The 20,888-nt window shown below is 36.3% G+C and overlaps 1 protein-coding gene across 3 annotated transcripts in view; it reads left to right on the top strand.

The window, feature by feature from the left end:
* Positions 1-3,180: 3,180 nt before the first annotated feature.
* LOC133518480 (adenylate kinase isoenzyme 5) overlaps positions 3,181-20,888 on the top strand; it is a 58,781-nt gene continuing 41,073 nt past the window's right edge. For 2 of the 3 annotated variants that reach the window (XM_061852191.1, XM_061852190.1), the window contains exons 1-3: positions 3,181-4,322; positions 13,184-13,339; positions 14,296-14,406. In XM_061852191.1, the coding sequence (XP_061708175.1) occupies positions 4,301-4,322; positions 13,184-13,339; positions 14,296-14,406 (289 nt within the window). In that variant the 5' untranslated portion in view covers positions 3,181-4,300. Of the gene's footprint in view, positions 4,323-13,183; positions 13,486-14,295; positions 14,407-20,888 lie in introns of those variants that run through there. The other variant, XM_061852192.1, reaches the window with a different exon arrangement.

The raw sequence follows: 20,888 nt of genomic DNA, 5'->3' as shown, positions 1-20,888 counted from the left end.
AGTACAGCATTAGTATTGGAGCGTCGCGAATAATGGCGTAAGCGCCGACCGTCATAAGGTCCCATTTCATTTGGATTGTTACACTTAGTACTTGTGTTCAAGTGTGTTCATCGCCTTTGACTATGGTGTTTTTTCAAGCTCTATGATCTGGAGCAGTTTTTTGATTTTAAGATATTGTTTTGATATTGATATGATACCATCGCTCGCACTGATTGATGCGCGCGAAATGCACTGCAAGTTTTGTCATTATGCAATACACTCACACTGACGCGCGCTAGATGCAATCCGAATCGTTTCAACGTCGTATAACAATGCCGAGTTTCTTGCCGGTCCCATATTGGGATACCCTCAAATAATTAAATCTTCTCGGGTCAGAGGTGTAGGGTTAGAGCCGCCGTAGCTTAATTTGACGTCCATAAGAGCATTGTAATATGCCTACTTGGAGAACTATCTTTATCTTTGTCAATATCAAAACTTAAACAAATTGTAAATTTGAAGCTGCTCCTGATCTTACTGAACATCTTTTGGTATGGGACCAACTGATAGCACAAATAAATGCGTTAGTGTTTTATTAAACACTTCATGATTAAACCCGTCGAAATAGATTAAAAATCCGTTTTGTTAATAACTAAAGGAAAAGGTTGAAACACTCTGTAAATTTTTGTGACGTTGCACGGAAAATGTACCTTATTGTGGCTGGCGCTTACGCTGTTATTCACGACGCTGCTACGCGTTGTAAGCGCCAACCGCCATAACGTACCTTTACGTGAGGGACGTCTCATTTTGTATCAAAATTGGTTACGATATATTTTTTTATAAAATCATACTTATAATAGTTTATATATGTATGTGTAAACGCAAGAGATGCAACAGGAAGTCTCAAAATGTTAGTTATTTAATATCGATCAAGCAGATCAGTCAGAGCAATCAATCAGAAAAAGACGAATAGTAAAATGTACTTCTCATATAATAAGCAATAGATTATTATATTTAGTGTTATTAGACGCAATGACATAATCATATATTTTTTATTGTTTTTTAGTTTGGTATATAATATTTTTTTTCTTATAACTTTTGTCAATTGACTAATTTTAATAATTGAAATGCAGATTTGATGTAAAATTTATAGTATATACCAATAATATATGGTATATGGTATGGTATGGTATGGTAATATTGCAGGGGTGGCCAACTTGATTAGACCCAAGATCTCCTGTTTACTAACGAAACCCTGTGCGATCTACAAATTACATACTTCGTGAAACCTTAAATGAAACTGGTCTACGTATTTATAATTTTTGCCTTGCCATGATCGACTGGACTAACAGTCGCGATCGACCGGTCGATCGCGATCGACCTGTTGGCCACCCCTGGTATATTGTCTTAAATATGTAAAATGTCGCCAGGCGGCGAAGGAATATACCGTGCCCGGACGCCAGGCGACCGCGATTATTTAAGCGGAATTGAACTTTATGGATTCCCGCGTAAGTCTCTATTGCATTGGTGAAGCTGTCGGCTGTAGCCGTCGATGGCGTCCTTGGCATGACTCCGGTGACAACCACAACTGTGGTGGTTAAAAGGTTAAGTATAATAAAAGACATGGTAGTTTAACCTACATATGTGCAAGTTGCGGGAAGTTTCCAAAATGTTGAAAATATATGGAAAATTTCACAGGAAACTTTAATTTTGGAAATAGAGAATTTCGATTCTAATACAAATATATATGAAGTTTTCGAAATCTTTCCATGTGGAAATTTTGCAATTTTGAAAACATTCGGACGGCACATCGGGCGGCCTAGCCAAGGTGCCAATCGTTCACAGAGAGACGAAACGAAATGCAATCTGTCTCTATCGCACTAATTATGGAAGACTGATAGACAATAGCGTTTCATTTCGCTTTCTGCCAACGATTGTCATATTGGCTGGGCCCCCAGGGGTTTAACCATAATATCGATTACTTATGACTTATTTTTTCATGTCTTTCACTATACTTCGTAAATTTAAACCTTATACAAATAGACATAGAGTTAAAATGAATTTAGCTAATTATTTATTGTTTTAGTTTAGTTATTTTGTATATTTGGAATCTCCGCACATAGTTGTTCACGCAAATTATTATCAATAATAAAATGACATTTAGTTGAACGCCATTTTTCATTTGGTCCTTCGTAAAGGATTGTTTACACTACATTAATTCGGCGTTCTCTACCACTCACCTTTGGGTCTAACAGACATACGAGGGCGGATTGTTTCCGCAACGAAGACAAAAAAACAAAGATATTTGAAACCGGCAATTTTTTTTTAACCCGCTGGGTGTACATTGTAAAGAAGGTCTGCCAGGGATCTACACAGGGCGCCTTCTTCTCCTTCTTCTTCTATTCTATTCTTCTTTTTTCTCGGTCTTTTAGGGCCGTTATTCCGTTTTTATATAATTTTCTGTAAAGAATTTTCTCAAAATAGCCAATTTTGGTCTTCAATAACTTTACCTAAGTAAGAGAGTAGTTAAGTAAGTAAGAGAGTTTACTTTGTCTTTAGTAAGAGCGTACCTGGGTCGCCTAGCAGGAGGACGTCCTATCGGACGCCCTAGGTATCGCTGGAGTGACATGGTGGAGGCGGATCTGCGCGAGCTTCGAGTCGACAATTGGCGAGAGGTCGCACAAGACCGAGAAAAGTGGCGCTGTCTTGTGTCGGAGGCCAAGTCTCATTTTGGGTCGCTGAGCCAACGGAGTAAGTAAGTAATTACTTACTTACTAAGTAATAACTTTGGTGAACGTATTTTATTTTGTCGTATTAGCCAATATATGAAATTTGGTCACATACGTATGTCACAGGGGTCCAAATCCTGCAAATGTGGCAAATGCAGTATTAATTCGAAGCAAAATTCTTCAATTATTGCCATCGCAGCGGTGGCCGTGTGAATTGCACAACCCTTTTTAGGGTTCCGTACCCAAATGGTGAAACGGGACCCTATTAGGTAGGTTAATTTATTTCTCATTGAAAATTACATGATATTTAACTATGTCACAATGTTTATAAATAACATAAACTCACAAAAAGATCGTCAGATTGTATAAGATAATAATAATTCTTTGAAATAATCAAATATTAAGGAAAAAATGTAAAACGGGACTTGCTGTCCGTCCATCTGTCTGTCTGTCCGTCTGTCATCAGGCTGTATCTCATGAACGTTGATGATGATGATAGCTAGAAAGTTGTGATTTTCACAGATTAAGTATTTCTGTTGCCGCTATAACAAATATTAAAAATTACAGAACCCTCGGTAGGCGAGTCCGACTCGCACTTTTCCGGTTTTTTGGCAAATACCTACTCTGCTAATATATTGAAAATATATTCCGGCGAGCTGTTTACAATCTCTGCTGTCTTCCTAAGTCTATTAACGGTCTTTTTGGTCGTTTCTGAGATAGACACCTCATTTGGTCCAGAATCCGGGACACATGAATCTTCACATTCATATCACGTTTTATTCTTCATTTTCATTCACTACCAATTTTTTCATAATTTACGAGATCAAATCCTTTTAATTATTAAATTTCAGATTAAAACGCGTCGCATGCCAGTGACTCATTTTCCGATAACCCAAACCTGTTTCAAGTAATGTAAATTATGTAAAGCCTCAGAAACTTCGGGTAATTACATAAAACTTTCACGAGCCGCTTATTTACCGGTATCATACTTTAATAGTTTCTTAGGACTTAAACTTGTCAACTATTCATGACGTCTGAATAAAAGATGGCGGCCCCGATCTGAAAAATGTTGCCCCTAATTTTCTTGGCAAATACATTAGTCACTTGCAGCCTTGCATTTTATACGATAATTACCCACGCACTAGCTTCATTCTTGACGATTGCTCAATTATTCAATCGATTTCTCGTCTTGCTCTTATATTTTACAAGTAGCTAGATGTAAGTGGGACAGGTATAGATTCACGTGTAGCGCGCCAAGCTAAACGTCGGACCATTCGGGCAGTCGCGACTCAGCCTTCGGAGAGAGCGGTCGCACGCGATGCCGGCTCCGTCCGCGTTAAGAAATGCTCTCACGCTTTCCAAACTTGAAAATAAATATCATCTCAAAGGCAAATTGAAGATGAGATAAAATATTTTTACGGATGTTATTTATTATTTTCTGGCAAGGCCGCGATTAATCGATAAACGTTTAATTGCAACGCGATTGCCCGCGCTATCGCGTTTTCTATATATTTTATTCTAAGTGCCAATTAAAATAGTTTTGGTGGACAGTGTTTCGTGTGAGAGATTGTTTATAATCCGTATCTTCATGGAATATGGGCATCTGCTTAGATACTGGTAAGTTACGAACAAAAATACATGTTATTCTTATATGGTTTACCGTATAGTACCTTACAACATATAGGCATATAAATTCGTAGGTATATAATAGGTCGAAAGGATAGAGGCACATGCGTTCTTACGAACAGTATGAATACGATAATACATACATCGTATTAATAATACTCGTATTCATGAAAGTCCCAGTTTGGGCGCCAATGTAAAATACTCGTACATTCGGTACCCAACTTTCGCGGACTTTGCAAACTTTTTGGCGGTAAACGTTGAGCGGAGAGTAGAGAGTTATGTTATTTTATGTATATTATTGAATTGAATTAAAATGGTTTGGGCTTACGGCTTGTGGAGCATCAGAACAAAGGATATAAAGATGGAGATACATGGCATTAGTACAAGATTAAATTTTACCAACTAGGTAGAGGTACTTCGTTTTGTGAGTGCTATTTCGAAATATTGTCAAAATTGTACCTTGAGAGAGACGTATTCAATTCGACTTGTCAAAAGTAATTATCATGTCGCTACTTTTTTCGTTCATTGACATTTAAGTGGTCATATCGTGACCTGTGGACCTGACGAGCCAATTAGGCTCCAAACAATCGTGGCATTAGAATACAAGTTTGATCTGGGATTTTTAACACATTCACCGCTGAGCTACGGTCATTAGCGCTACGTTGTAGCCGATAACATGGATTTCCTGGTATGTAGCGAAAATGCTTCCTAGAGGCAAAACGACAAAGTGTCGTGATTAGCGCTAAATAAGTTAACCGACCGAGCGCGAGTGAAGCGTTTCTGCTTGAGCTGGAATGCTGTATATCCGGCTGTTCTTGTTTACATTACAGCGATGGCAGCATGGTTCCATTTTTACCACTTGTCACTATACCCGTCACTTTCGCGCTTACATACTTGTTAGAACGTGACAGGCACGGTGGCAAATGATAAAGAGCCGACCATTTTAGCCCTACAGGTCGTATATATCGAGCGATTCTCATGAAATTTTGTGAGGAGGTTCGATAATTTATTTAAATAACCGGCCAAGAGCATGTTGGGCCACGCTCAGTGTAGCGTTCCGTAGTTACTCTTCCGTCACAATAAGCTAAACTGGAGCTTAAAGTATAGTAAATTGTTAACCAAGGGATGAAACGGTACCTTTCACCCGAGTTAAACAAATAGGCAAATTTGCATAATCAGTACCTAATTAAAGTAAGTCTTTTTACTATGAAGGGAAAACTTTTTGCGATAACTCAAAAACAGCTAAACTGATCATGTCCGCTATAGTTTTCATTTAATGTCTTTCTTAAGCTCTACTTCCACGATTTTTTTCATATTTTTTGGACCTATGGTTCAAAAGTTAGAGGGGGGGGACACATTTTTTTTTTCTTCCGGAGCGATTATCTCCGAATATATTCACTTTATCAAAAAATGTTTCTTGAAAACCCCTATTAGTTTTGAAAGACCTTTCCAACGATACCCCACACTCTAGGGTTGAAGCGAAAAAAAAAATTCACCCCCACTTTACGTGTAGGGGAGGTACCCTAAAAAAATTAAATTTTTAGATTTTATTGTACGACTTTGTCGGCTTTATTGATTTATATATCCATGCCAAATTTCAGCTTTCTAGCACTAACGACCACGGAGCAAAGCCTCGGACAGACAGACAGACAGACAGACAGACAGACAGACAGACAGACAGACAGACAGACAGACAGACAGACAGACAGACAGACGGACATGGCGAAACTATAAGGGTTCCGTTTTATGCCATTTGGCTACGGAACCCTAAAAAAGACTATTCAGTTTTTGTATTTTACAATGGTCTTGGGGGTTCGCGAGGTCTAGTTACCACAGCTCACAGAGCTACTAGTTTACATGTTGATATTTGCTAGCGTGAACGCACGGTGTTTTCTTGTGTGTGATATTTATAAATATGACGAATGTGAAAAGGTTCAATAAATAAACATTACAAATCAAAGCTGTTTATGTATATGTATTGCGCGGCACAACCAAAATGTAAAAACATAAAAAACATTTTGACTACTCAATAAGCTTCTTTTTTGAAGTCACTGTTACAAAAATATCATTAGCTATGAACGGCTGAATGTTGTTGGATGACTGAAGTCGTCTTGTCTGTAATTTTGTGTATAAAACAGTGCCGGTTTTTGCGGGGAAGGGATACGTCAAATTTATACGTTACGGACAAATAGCCGTGACAGATAAACGTCAGTCCATACAATACATATGACCATTGGCAGAGGTTTTCGACAGAGAGGTAAGCTCTTAAAGGCGACTTCGTTTGTTTAATCCTCCATGGTCAGATCGCACACGGATAGAAAAAAATTGTGTCGGAGGCCAAGATCCACTTCGGGTCGCTGAGCCAGTGAAGTGAGTGAATGAGTACTTGGGTGAAGTTGGGCACTAACGGTGAAGTTAGGGTTCCCTAAGGTAGATAGTTTTGCCATCACTATTCTTTACATTGACATTGGGTTTGGTCATGAGTATTTGAACAAAGAGATTTCTTAAAATCTTTAAGTTATAGAACAGGTACTTATTTTGTAAATTCAACGTTGGCGGCGAAACATTTTGGTGTACCTTCTCTTTTTAAGCGTAGGATATACTTAGACGTTATGTTTTTGTTTAAAATTCTAAAAAATATTATTAATTGTCCTAATCTACTAGGATTAGTTACTTTCAGTTGTCCGCATCACCCCTTGCGCCCTCGATCGCTGTTTCATATTAGTTTTTCGGTCAAAAACTATTCCAGGCATACCTTTTTCAGACGAGTTCCTCTTCCTAGTTACTATAATCAAAATCTATTCGAAGTAGATTGTTTTCAAAATTCGTTGGCTAGTCTAAAAGATATAGTTTAAAGTAAGTTGTTTTAATATATAAGTACAGATATCAGTTATTTTTTCTATCAGATTCAAAAATTTGCATTAAGTAGCTATATAACTATATTTATATCAGTTAACATAATTTATAATTTATGAACCTCCAGGTCTTTTTGTTGTATTTTCCTTTTGTTGTGGTACATCGTTTGTATTGCATTGTTGATATGTTTATACGACTGTTTGGTTTCTAAATAAATAAAAAAATAAAAAAAAAAGAGCCCGATTTTAAATTAACATCTTGTTACGGGTTTCATCTTATTTTGATAGGATCTTGATGATCGCTTACGTTGTGCACGCAAAATCAAAACGGCTCTAACATAATAACAAAACTTCCGTGAGACACAGACATTAAATATGGCTATAACGATTTCGATGAAATTTGCTATATGGGAGTTTAAGGGGGCGAAAACCCGATCTAGCTAGTTCTTCTCTCTTGGAAAACGTGCATTTTTGAGTTTTTATATATTTTCCCAGCAATGCACCCATATTTAAGGAATTAAATTAGTAAGTAACAAAATTGATTTACAGATATAATAAATTTATATTTTATTCAACAATTAATAGTTAACCTATTAATAAGTAAAACGAATTTTAACATATATTTAAATGTCTTATGAAACGGTACTCTTTGTTATAGGAGTGTGGAACAGTTTGTGCGCGTGTGAAATGAAGTGAAAGTCTTAACTTAACTGACATACACACTAAACACCAAGATGATCGTTAAGGTCGTATCAAAACCAGTTTAAACCCGTATCAATTTGTTAAATCAGAATCGGGCATTCACTTTGATTTGATACGATCGTTCCAAACTGATATATTATTTTGTTCATTCAGAAACCGGTTACCGTATGACTACCGCACGTAACGTCCTAACCGGTAAGAAAAGAGAACGAAATGTGGCTTTCCATTACAGAAGGGTCCTTATGCTTCAAATGCAATTAAGGACATTTCCATGTTCCAACAGAAAATCTGATAGAATGGTCCTTATTGCACATGAAGCATTAGGACTCTACTCTGTTGGACAGATTACCTAAGTCACGGGGAACGATATACTATATAAAGAGAGCAATACTGACTCGTTTTCAATCTTGCTTGTGAATTTCCTTTTACAAAAACGGATTTGACATAAATAACCGGAAATAGGAATGAAACCCGTTTCGTTCCCTGGTGAATCGAAAACTGTTTGAAAATAAAACGTTTTTCGAGCCCTGGCCGCGTAGCCAACGTGCATATCGTTCACGCTCCGTGGCGAACGAAACGCAACTGTCACAGTCGCACTAATATGGAAGAGTGATAGAGAGAGATAGCTACGGCCAGGGCGTAACTGTCGTAGAATGCTGCCCGTTGTGGGTACAGTCTACCTTCACAGCGCTTTGTACGTCTTTCTACTAAGAAGAGAAGATTTTTGGCAATAACTGACTTTTGGCTGGATTGATCATGTTCGCTATAAGTAGTTTTCATTGAAAGTATTTATCGAGCTACTATTTTACAATTTTTTCATATTTTTATTTCTTTCGGAGCGATTATTTCGAAAAACGTAAATTATATCAAAAAACGTTTTTCGGAGACCCTTATTCCTTTTGACCTAACCAATGATATTCCGCACTATTGGGTCAAAGCAAAAAAAAAAACATTTTGTATGGGAAGTACCCTAAAAAAATTTTTTTTGTTATTATTTAACCGTTTCTGTCATGAATGGTATGTCAAATTAATGTATTCATGCCAAATTGTAGCTTCCTAGCACTAAAAATCACGGAGCAAAGCCACGGACAGACAGACGGACATGACGAATCCATAAGGGTTTCTACTTTTCTAGGTGACTACGAAACCCTAAAAAGTGTGTTTGTGTGTCAGCTCCGGCGCACGATTGGAGTTTGATCCTTACGAACGATTATAATAGTTATTTACGATACAAGTGCGGAAAGTAGGAAATTCATAACGAGTAGCGATAAATTGAAACACGACCGAAGGGAGTGTTTTAAATCGACACGAGTTGCGAATTACCTATTCGCACGTGTATCGTACAACGTTTTACAGTACATATGGCTCTTTAATCTTAGTTATTTTAATCTTATTAAGTATGTAAATATTTAATGTAATCCTGAATCCTGACTTGTCAATTTTACCAATAAATAAATAAATTCAATCAATCAAAGGCACGGAAAGAAGCGCTGGTGGCCTAGCGGTAAGAGCGTGCGACTTGCAATCCGGAGGTCGCGGGTTCAAACCCGGCTCGTACCAATGAGTTTTTCGGAACTTATGTACGAAATATTATTTGATATTTACCAGTCGCTTTTCGGTGAAGGAAAACATCGTGAGGAAACCGGACTAATCCCAACAAGGCTTAGTTTACCCTCTGGGTTGGGAGGTCAGATGGCAGTCGCTTTCGTAAAAACTAGTGCCTACGCCAAATCTTGGGATTAGTTGTCAAGCGGACCCCAGGCTCCCTTGAGCCGTGGCAAAAATGCCGGGACAACGCGAGGAAAAAGAAGAAGAATCAAAGGCACGGAAAGCGTTCATTCCAAGTAGCACCATATATACTACAATTGTTATCTATATTTGGAAAAGTTATCCGAAATATCAGATACCTACTATTGGCGCGTTGTTTCATCCGCTACTTTCGATGCTGACTGTACCTATTTGAAACTTGTATAATGACGTAACGTTCGAATTCTCAATATTTTTTTTTTTTTTTTTTTTTTTTTAATTTATTTAGAAACCAAACAGTCGTATAAACATATCAACAATGCAATACAAACGATGTACCACAACAAAAGGAAAATACAACAAAAAGACCTGGAGGTTCATAAATTATAAATTATGTTAACTGATATAAATATAGTTATATAGCTACTTAATGCAAATTTTTGAATCTGATAGAAAAAATAACTGATATCTGTACTTATATATTAAAACAACTTACTTTTAACTATATCTTTTAGACTAGCCAACGAATTTTGAAAACAATCTACTTCGAATAGATTTTGATTATAGTAACTAGGAACTCGTCTGAAAAAGGTATGCCTGGAATAGTTTTTGACCGAAAAACTAATATGAAACAGCGATCGAGGTGTAATATTTACTTGGCTAAGGAGTTTGATTCATTCTAAGTCCACTTATGATTTATTTGACGATATTAATCAGAAATAGTTTTCAATGTCAAGTAATTTATTTAATGCGTTTTCGTAAACTTATTTATATTTATTGGTTAATGTAATAAGTTTATTTAATTTATAATACACAATTAATAGCTATATGATCATAAATCTAAGCCTAAATTAGCCTGAGGCATTGTTCCCAGGACACTGGCCGCGTTCCCCCTCTGCACAATGAGGCTAAGCAAAAAAAGCGCCGGCTCGTAGGTCGCCAGACACCCAGAGTAGTTTGATAGAAATTTCTTTTAATAGTTTTTTGGTGTCTAACGACCAAGGACCGAAAGTTTCAATCAGTACCCCTGGTGTAAATAAATTCGATTTCGAAACGTGACGTACGCGTTTGCGTTTAGTCTCATTTTGTATTGGATTTAGAAAGAGCGCGCCAAGCGGGACGTTTTGGAAACTCAAAATCCTATACAAAATGAGACTTAACGCAAACGCGTTCGTCACGTTATGATGTCGATCAAATTTACACTAGGGGTACTGGACACAGCTCTATACGCAAAAGGGGCATTCGCAAAGTTTTATTGCTAAACAATCTTTATCAGTTATATACTTTATTTAGGACAATTTTTTTTTTCAAAATACATAACCTAATAACCGAAGGCTCGATATTGATGAAAAAAATTACAGTCTCATTAAAAATATACAGTCAAACAAGGATTTTTATTTCCCAGCCTGTGCAAGTGTTAAGTAAACGTCACAATTTCATAGAAGTTTAAGAGAAGAAGTTTTTTTCATACAAGATACGTTGGCAGTGATTTTGGCATTTAGTCAGCAATTAAGAGCTTGTGTAAAAAATGGCGGGAAATCGTACGGCAAGCAACACCTGCACCTGATGTCAGCAGTCTCAGATGTTGACATAGAATCCCTCGACATAGAGTCTGCAAAGAGTACAACGACAAAGAAGAAGATAGAAAATATGATTTTTGCCAATAATTAAGTTAAGTAGGTAATCTAATGTGTGCCGCCTAGATTGTGGTGAAGAATAAACGCAGACATAGATTTTTGATTCTTTATATTTTTTGTATATTCTTTATATATTTTGTATATTCTTTATATTCTTTTGTACATTCTTTATATTTTGTATATTCTTTATATTCTTTTGTTTATTCTTTATATTTTGTATATTCTTTATATGTTGTATATTCTTTATACATTTTGTATATTCTTTATATATTTTTTCATCAATCAGCAAGATCACAAACACCGACTACTCTTAATAGTTACCTTCGGACAGCCCACCTGCAGATATTTAATCATCTAGCAGGTGCAGTAAAACAATCACTTTTGCAGAATACGTATAATTTTAAACATTATTCCAAAAAAATCAAAATTAAATTTCACCCTGTATAAAAAAATTAAAATTTACAAAATTTACCAAAATCACTTTTTAATCGTAAAACTAAAAGTCTGCCTTCCGCATAAGGGGGGAGGAGGGGTAAAACTGAAAGGTAAATAAAAATAAATACGGCTGAAAATTTAGAGAAAAAAAAATGAATTAATGTGATGAATATTATGGACTATGAGGGTTGATACGATGGCGAATGATACCTAAATTTTGAACCGGTTAATTAAACAGCCCGACAAAAGAGGCTTTTAGAATTTTGAGGAAAATTTAGTATGGCGGATCACAGATCTATAGCAAATGGATAAAACAAAAATATGACACAAAAATACACAAGAAATAATTAGCTGGTTATAAAAATTAGAACTAGAAAATACTGACGTTAAAATTAAAAAAAAATATTTCAGGGGAAACAGGGTAAAGGGGATAGTTAATTCAAATTGCCAGATACCTACCAAAAGACTGTGAAGGTTACAAACCTTAAAAAAACCTTCCTAGTAAAAGGTAGAGCTATTTTTGGGCAGGTGTTGTACACATGGACATTGATATCTTGTAAAATAAAATCCTGAACGCAATGAATGAATAAACAACACCGACTTGCTGCCAAATTTAACGGGTACAATTTAATTAGTTGTGTTCAGGATTTTCCTTAATAAGATATCAATATGGTGTCGATAGGTAGATATAACACTAATTACACTTGCCACTGGCTACTACATGCGTCATAGACGCCGTTATCGATTTTAGTCGCAAAAATGACAAATTGATAGATTTATTCGATTAAATTGTACACCTTTCGTTAAATATTAGAAATAACAAGTACTATGTTATATTAGCACGTCTTGTTATCTTTCATTTTAATATATTTCTTTTTTGAAAACAGACTCACTTAATTAGTAATGAAGTTTTTTCTAATGGACATTTAGGTAAACGCGCGTAAAGCACTGATTTTGTCGATCTCATTTGAAAAATTCGTAAAGTTTGGACTACTAAAAATGGTAATTTAGTATTACACATATCCTGTATTTCAACTTTAACAAACTACATTTTTGTTATTATAAATTTGAAGTATTGTAAATGAAAAGACGAAATCAATTTTCTCCAGAAATTACTTCAAAACAAGTGAGAATTTCTCTGAAACTCAACTTAATTTCAACGTAATTTTGAAACTGTTCTTAAACATCATTTTGTCTCATTTACCACCATAATTTTTTGATAAACTATTAAAAACTGTCCCTTCTCGGCACATATTGGTGAGATGCTCCATACGACCACTTGTTGTACATACGTCCCTGTCATATTCATACTATGACTATGTTTTTTTTTTTTTTTTTTTTTTTTTATTATGCGTTTAAAATTTTGGGTCCAGTCCCCGCGAAGTGTACGGGCGGCTGGATCCGTAAGGTCTGTGTGATGTTTTATGATGAATTAATTATGTGACTATGACTATGTTGACGAACTTTTTTTTTTCAGAACAAAACAATGAAGACGTGGAGACAACTGGCGCTCACACGCGGCGCGAGAGCACCTGGGCGGGACGTGTCACTCCGCCCGCGGCAGCCTTCCCCATGCAGAACTCCAGCCACGTCAAGTTCGAGCCACCGTCCGTCCCTGTTATATTCATACTGGGTGAGTGGGACGTACAACTGGCGCCCACAGGCGGCGCGAGAGCACCTGGGCGGGGCGTGTCACCCCGCCCGCGGCAGCATTCCCCTTGCAAAACTCCAGCCATGTCAAGTTCGAGCCACCGTCCGTCCCTGTCATATTCATACTGGGTGAGTGAGGCAGACAACCGTGGGTGGGGCGCGCCACCCCTCCCACCTTCGATCTCCAAGATCTCATGAGCAAAGAAAGCACATTGACCTCATTTTGCAAACTGTCCAGCACCATAATCAACAGTCTAAAAAAGTACAACGACATATAAGATACCTCTCATCTATATATCATCCATCTTCCAAAACATCTTCATATCTTAACATTTATTACTATCATCACACTTCATAACAATACACCATTCCAGTGTCACATACATAATTCATTACAGATATAAAACATCCCACAGACCTTACGGATCCAGCCGACCGCAAACTTCGCGGGGACTGGACCCAAAAATTTAAACGCATAATAATTAAAAAAAAGCCCTCCCGTCGCCGCCTTCCACAATTTCCACATGCAGAACTCAAGCCATGTCAAGTTCAAGCCAGCAGCCGTCCCTATCATACTCGTATTCATACTGGGTGCATGCGTCATAGCAGCACGTGTGGTTTTACTTACAACAGACAAAGAGTCATCATCATCACTAAAAGAATTGCACAGCTGAAGTGGGAATGGGCCGGCCATATCTATCGCAGGGATGATGACCGAACAGAGCCAGCGTGTACTGTTCTGGTGACCTCGACTGGGAAGCCGAGGTGACGGAAAACCACGAACCAGATGGTCGGACGATATCATACAGAACCAAATGGAAATCCACGAAACAAGCATATGTTCAGCAGTGAACGCGAATATGTTGAGAAGAGAGACAGAGTTAGCCGTAAGGGCCAGCTTGAAAACTAAAGATTATAACTGTTGTTTGTTTTTCGCAGGCGGGCCGGGCAGCGGGAAGGTGACACATTGCGACAACCTGATGCAGGAGAGACGTGGCCTCGTCCACATCAACATGACAGATCTCTTGCAGCAGTACGCCATTGGAAATGGTATGTCTTTCATATTATATAGCCGAGTTTATTACCGGTCCCATATATAGGGATACCTTCCTACAATTTAGGAAGGATTTAAATCTTCTCGGGTCAGAGGTGTAGAGTTAGAGCCGATGTAGCGTTATTTGACGTTCATCTTTCATCTTCATTTTGTTGTTGTCATTTGAGATTGCCACTGTACTCGGACGCGCGCCCTAATGGTGTTATAGGGAGCGTGCATGCACTGTAGGAGGCAGCACAGGAGCCGTCAGATTTTTGGCGCGAGGCGTAAATGTGATGTTTTTTGTTCCGATGTAGCCCACAAGATGGCAGAACCTACTATGCACAAGAAAACACGTGACGTGTAAATGTGCATGTTTATGGTTCCGATTCAGGCCACAAGATGGCAGACCCTCCAACGCGCACGGTCCCTATAAAATGTTACATAACATCATGTGACAGTGACAGCATCATAGAATTGATAGTGTTTTATTGTTTCTCCCTGTCACCCAATGTGGGAACACCATAGGCTTCTAAACATTTTTTATAATGTGTTTTTTTAATAAATATTTATTTTGTAAATGCAGGAGGCTGACTTAATGGTTTTAAATTCTCAAAGGTATAAAATTTAAGCAAATTTATGAAATATCATAATGGATATAAGTACTTACTATTTATTATCTTTTTTTTTTAAACACAGTTACACACATTTCACTCACCAATTACACCAATCACCCATGACCGTCACTCGATCGATCTCCAACAGACAGTAAAGTGAGCAATTGCCGACTCTATTACAATGACATAAGACCCACTAATGGTCATTAACTTTGTTCATTATTCAGCATAAACACAGCAATTGGCATTAAACTGTTTGTCTCTTGACAATTTCTTGTCTTTGTGAGCTTACGATGAAATTACCTTCATTTGTATATAGCGATGTATAGCGACCTTGGTAGATCGTCCTCAAGTAATGTGGTCTAAGTGAATTACGACTCGATTCGAAGAATGAGATACGATAACGATAAGTTCTGGTTTAGATAAGTTCTATATCGTTATATATCGTTGTATCGTTTGTATGTCGTATAATTGACAGAAGTAGTTCGATTCGGGCAACCATTGTCACTTTGACGTTAGAAATATCGTACATAGATCTTATTGGGATCATAGCGAAATCGAAATAAACGTCAATTTTGACGTTAATTATCAATCTTTTAAAGATCTTTCCAAGATATCAAACGTGTCTTAATCATTCTTCGAATCGGGCTGTTATTTTCTTTAAGAGCAAAGCTGTAACTATCAGCCAAGCCTTTACCCAAAAAACTTCTTGCGTCGAATAAGAGTCGAATAGTAAATGTTAGGAGATTTTTTTTAGAAATTTGTCACATTAATTAATTTAGAAATATTGCGTACATGGGTGGCCACGTTTGCAGACGTTTCTTCAAAACATATTTCTTATTATTTTTTATTAAGCAAATTAAGAGGCTTTAATGAACTCTCATAGGGACCATCATTCGACGCGTGAGTTACAGGCAATTACTAGCAATATATTTCAATGAAAAATATACAATAATAGTGTAAAATTAAATATCTACATTAATGAAAGAAAAACAAATTCGACAAATAAAATAACCTATATGATAAATACGACCTGTGGAGGAGAACATCCGGACAGACGGACAGATATACGAAGGCTTTTGCATTTGCCGAAGCTTAAATGAAGACTTTCGCTCTCGCCCGGTTTAAAACATAAACATTGAACGGCAATAACTTTCTAAGGTTAAATAAAAATAAAAGTATATTACAATAGCATGCAAGTTTACATTACTATGTATTACGTTAATCTGAGCCGCATTGATTTTATGTTAATTTCCCTAAGGGTAGGCTCCGTTAAAAATAACATCATAAACTTTAACTTAAAACGGCGCATTGTAAATTTTGGCGTCGGGTATTTTGATTTTTCCAGATATTACAAAACTCATGAATGTACTGTATGGTGAACTGGTTATTCATGGCATCGACTTCATTTATATTGTTTCCGTTACACGATTGGTTAACTTTTATAGAGGAGAGAATCGTATCAAAGATGCCTATTTTTATACAAACATTTTTATTGTACAGGCGTATGGGACCGATCCAAGCCTCTAAATTTTCACTGTAGATTAGTCTAAACACACACTTCAATACAATAGTTGTGATTTTTCGATTATTCCTTTATTATTCTATAGTTCATGTATCTCCAAAACTAATGCAGATCCCATTCTCAAACTTTCCAAGCATTTTATATGTACTACAAGCTATATTTTGAAGTATTTTTTTTTTAAATACCGAACTTTATATAAATTCAACATGAAATTTTTTGTATGAAATAGTTAAAAAAACAACAAAATTATTATAACTATATATATATTGTATAAAAATCATTATTAAACTTATTTTTCAGTTTATTAAATAATAACAACATCATACATACATACATACATACATATAATCACGCCTATTTCCCGAAGGGGTAGGCAGAGACCACGGATTTCCACTTGCTACGATCCTGACATACCTCTTTCGCTTCCTTCACTTTCATGACATTCCTCATACACGCTCGTCGGTTTAGAGTGCTCTTGACCTGGCCTTTCTTCAGGATTTCCCCGATTTGATCAGAGAAAGTCCGCCGAGGTCTACCCCTTCCAACTCCCTCTTCTACTTCTCCCTTATACACTCTCTTTGTTAACCTTCTTTCACTCATTTTAACAACATCAGCTTTTGAAAAATGTAGTCCTCCGATTTTGGTGCCGAATAAAAATAAAATAAAAATATACATAAATTCAAGACATCGAGTAGTATAAATATACCAAATACCAGCAAATATATGACCTGAATTTTTTTCGCTGCCCGCTTGGCGTGAAATGCTTGGTTTGCACCCGCGACCTCCGGATTGCAACCGGACCAGCGCTTCATGTCAACACGAACTTTACTCTCAAGAATATATAGTAAGGGCAAGTAAATAATTGTATCCTTTAGACAACATCTGTTAATGACCTTGACCGTACAAGATTTTAAAATCAGTTAACATTTAAAAAAAGTCGAGTATTATAGTTTCTATTTTCCTCCGTGAGCTTCTACGGATTATCGTCTTATCTATTGTTTAAAAACCGCAAAGGCGCGTGCCACTATGAAAAAATGGTCAAGCCGCATAGGTAGCGTTTATTGAATTACTACTCTATTGAGCACGGAATAAGATTCATTATGAACTAATACAGAATTCTAACAGAATAGCTGTCTGATCTCTATTGGTGCGTCTAAGGTAGGCGACTAAACGCTCTCAAACCAGCTTAACTTGTGACACTGCGATCCGAAACAAAGATACGTATTCGAAGACCTCGCTTGCACTGGTAATGCGAGCGCACGGCTAGCTAGCGTCAAGGAAGCAATGTTATGTTTCTCGAGGAGCAGGTAAAAAACAGGGCCGGATTTTCACACAAATATATTTGGGTGGTTATACGTTGTTTAATTTAAAGAGATAAAACATAACACTATTTAAATAGTAGGTACACATCTAACAGAATGGGTTTGTGTAATTACAATAATAACGAGATATACTCATTTTTATAATCAACTGTTTAAACAGTTGTTTGCTAATTTTAAACTTTAAACAGGCTAATTTTAAATAAACAATAAAACAATGGTAAAATAGTAATAAATATGTATATCCATTTAACAATCCCGTACTACTAATGTTAAAATAGACCTATATGTTATAATTATGTACACTAAAATAAAGATATTATTTACAATAGAGTACACATTTAGTAAAACATTTATACAAATTTATATTATGAGTCAACAAAAAAATAAGTAACATATACATAATAGTGTATGCATAAAATAAATAAATATAAAACAAAATATGCATATCGTTTAGAGTCAAATCACGCTAACTCTTTCAAGCAAACCATACAAACAGTGTCAGTTTGTTAGAAGTCTGAAGAGTTAGCGTTATTTCGTAAAACCACCCAAATATATTTGTGTGAAAATCCGGCCCTGTTTTTTACCTGCTCCTCGAGAAACATAACATTGCTTCCTTGGCGCTAGCTAGCCGTGCGCTCGCATTACCAGTGCAAGCGAGGTCTTCGAATACGTATCTTTGTTTCGGATCGCAGTGTCACAAGTTAAGCTGGTTTTAGACCGTTTAGTCGCCTGCCTTAGACGCACCAATAGAGATCAGACAGCTATTCTGTTAGAATTCTGTATTAGTTCATAATGAATCTTATTCCGTGCTCAATAGAGTAGTAATTCAATAAACGCTACCTATGCGGCTTGACCATTTTTTCATAGTGGCACGCGCCTTTGCGGTTTTTAAACAATAGATAAGACGATAATCCGTAGAAGCTCACGGAGGAAAATAGAAACTATACACGACTTAACCATCTATTGACATAGCGCTCAAAGTAAATCAATACCGCTGCGTACTAATCGTCATTTCATTAATTTGTACAGACACGCGTATGACCATGCTTCATGTATTTCCCCGCACTCTCCTGCCAATATCAACTGAAATAGATGTCAGTAGGTACAGTCACGGACATTAATTGTTGAGCTATTAAGGGTTCACTTTACATTGGAGAAGTCATAGCGTTAGTATTGCAAACCAAATTAGCTTGAACCGTAGATAGGTCAATAATTAAAGTAAAACACTTTATTGTACAAAAATGAAAACAATACAGCAAAAAAAACAATCATTATTAGTACAAAGGCGAACTTAAGACCGTACTAAAAAAAATCATCTGCTAAATCAAGAACTCGTCTAGTGTATATCGTCCCATATATTCATATAATAGGTATTTATTCATATAATATATGTATATAGGTATGTAAGTATGTATATGTAATACACTGCAATGTTTGCCTTATAATGTATAGATTACTGGATTGATGTTTTATTTGCACCAACACTTTATTGTACAGAAAGAAACATAAAACAGGACAGAACATACATCATTTTATACAAAGGCGAACTTATATTTTTGTGCAATAAAGTTTCTCTAAATAAAATAAACCTATACATATACTGGGTGTTTTCTGTAACAGGAGCAATAAATTAAACTAAATTAAATGTAGGCTGTACTCCTCAAACTCACCAACATTTGTTCAGCAACTTTTAAAAATAACTTATGCTTTAATTTTTATTACACATTGAAGTTAATTCTAAGACGCAATGTATCTTGAATTTGTTTACGTTTAAAGCGTGACAAGCAACGTCAAACACGCTGATGTCAGCGTACATTGAAAATAATATTAAATTTGTATGAAACGGATAAAATCTAAAAATATCATATTTTTTTAAAGTTGTTAATCAAAAGTTATATCGTTTTAGGAGTACAATATATGGTTTAAATTTTTGCTCGTGTTACAGGAAACATCCGGTATATAAATACATAAATGCTTATGTATTGACTGACTGACTGATTCATCAACGCAGACCCGAAGCTACAAAAGAGACAACAACAACAAGTTAATTAAAATAGAAGAAGAGTAATTTCAGCGTTTTTGAAAATTCATCCCCTAGTTGAAATGAAGTATAATTGATAAACGTATTACATGATTGATTAACAAATCAAGCAAAAAATCTTATTCGACGAATAGTAATTATCGAACCTGCTTGGAAAATTTCACAAATACAGTTTAGAGATGCGACGTACAGGCAGGGACAACAACCAAACATAACAAAACATTTTTGTACAACCTGAAACTGATACACTTTGCTCAGGCATCACACTTGCTAAGTTAATCAAAAATATGAAATTCAAGTGCAAAAACATATAAAAAATAATATCTCCATACAGGTCCGGGGATTGAACCCGGATGATCGCTGCTGTTTCTAAGCGGCTGTTTGCCAACTGTCCTAGTGGCGGATGTACGTAAGTCGGTGAAATTAGGCTTCTTGTTATCGAGATATAATTTAAACAAAATAGGGCCGTGACGGCAATTTTTTACACTTTTTTCGCCTAGCCCACAGCCGCCAACCATCCCATAAGGAAATTCGTTACAATACATAAATAAACGTTATAGCACATTATTACACAAATTGACTAAGCCCAACAGTAAACTCAAGAAGTTGTGTTGTGGGTACTCAGATAACGATATATATAATATATACATACATAAGTTGCTTAGAAAATACCCAAGACTCAGGAATAAATATCCGTGCTCATCACACAAATAATTGCCCTTATCAGAATTTGAACACCCAACCATCGATCGGCTTTATAGACAGGGCACTAGTGGCACTACCCAACTAGGCCAGAACCGTCGTCATATGACATCTATTTCAGTTTATAATTTATTATAATTTACAACTTAAACACACAAGTAAATATCTAATTTAATTTGTTCATTACATATTTCAAATACCTGAAATTGAAATCTGCGGTGGCAGAACGGTTCCATTTTTATCACTTGTCACTATGTCCGTCACTTTCGCGCTTACATACTTGTTAGAACGT

Source organism: Cydia pomonella, chromosome 5, assembly GCF_033807575.1.
Source record: "Cydia pomonella isolate Wapato2018A chromosome 5, ilCydPomo1, whole genome shotgun sequence".
Lineage (NCBI taxonomy): Eukaryota > Metazoa > Arthropoda > Insecta > Lepidoptera > Tortricidae > Cydia > Cydia pomonella.
Note: the sequence above shows the minus strand (reverse complement) of the source record. Positions and strands in the feature narration are given on the sequence as shown.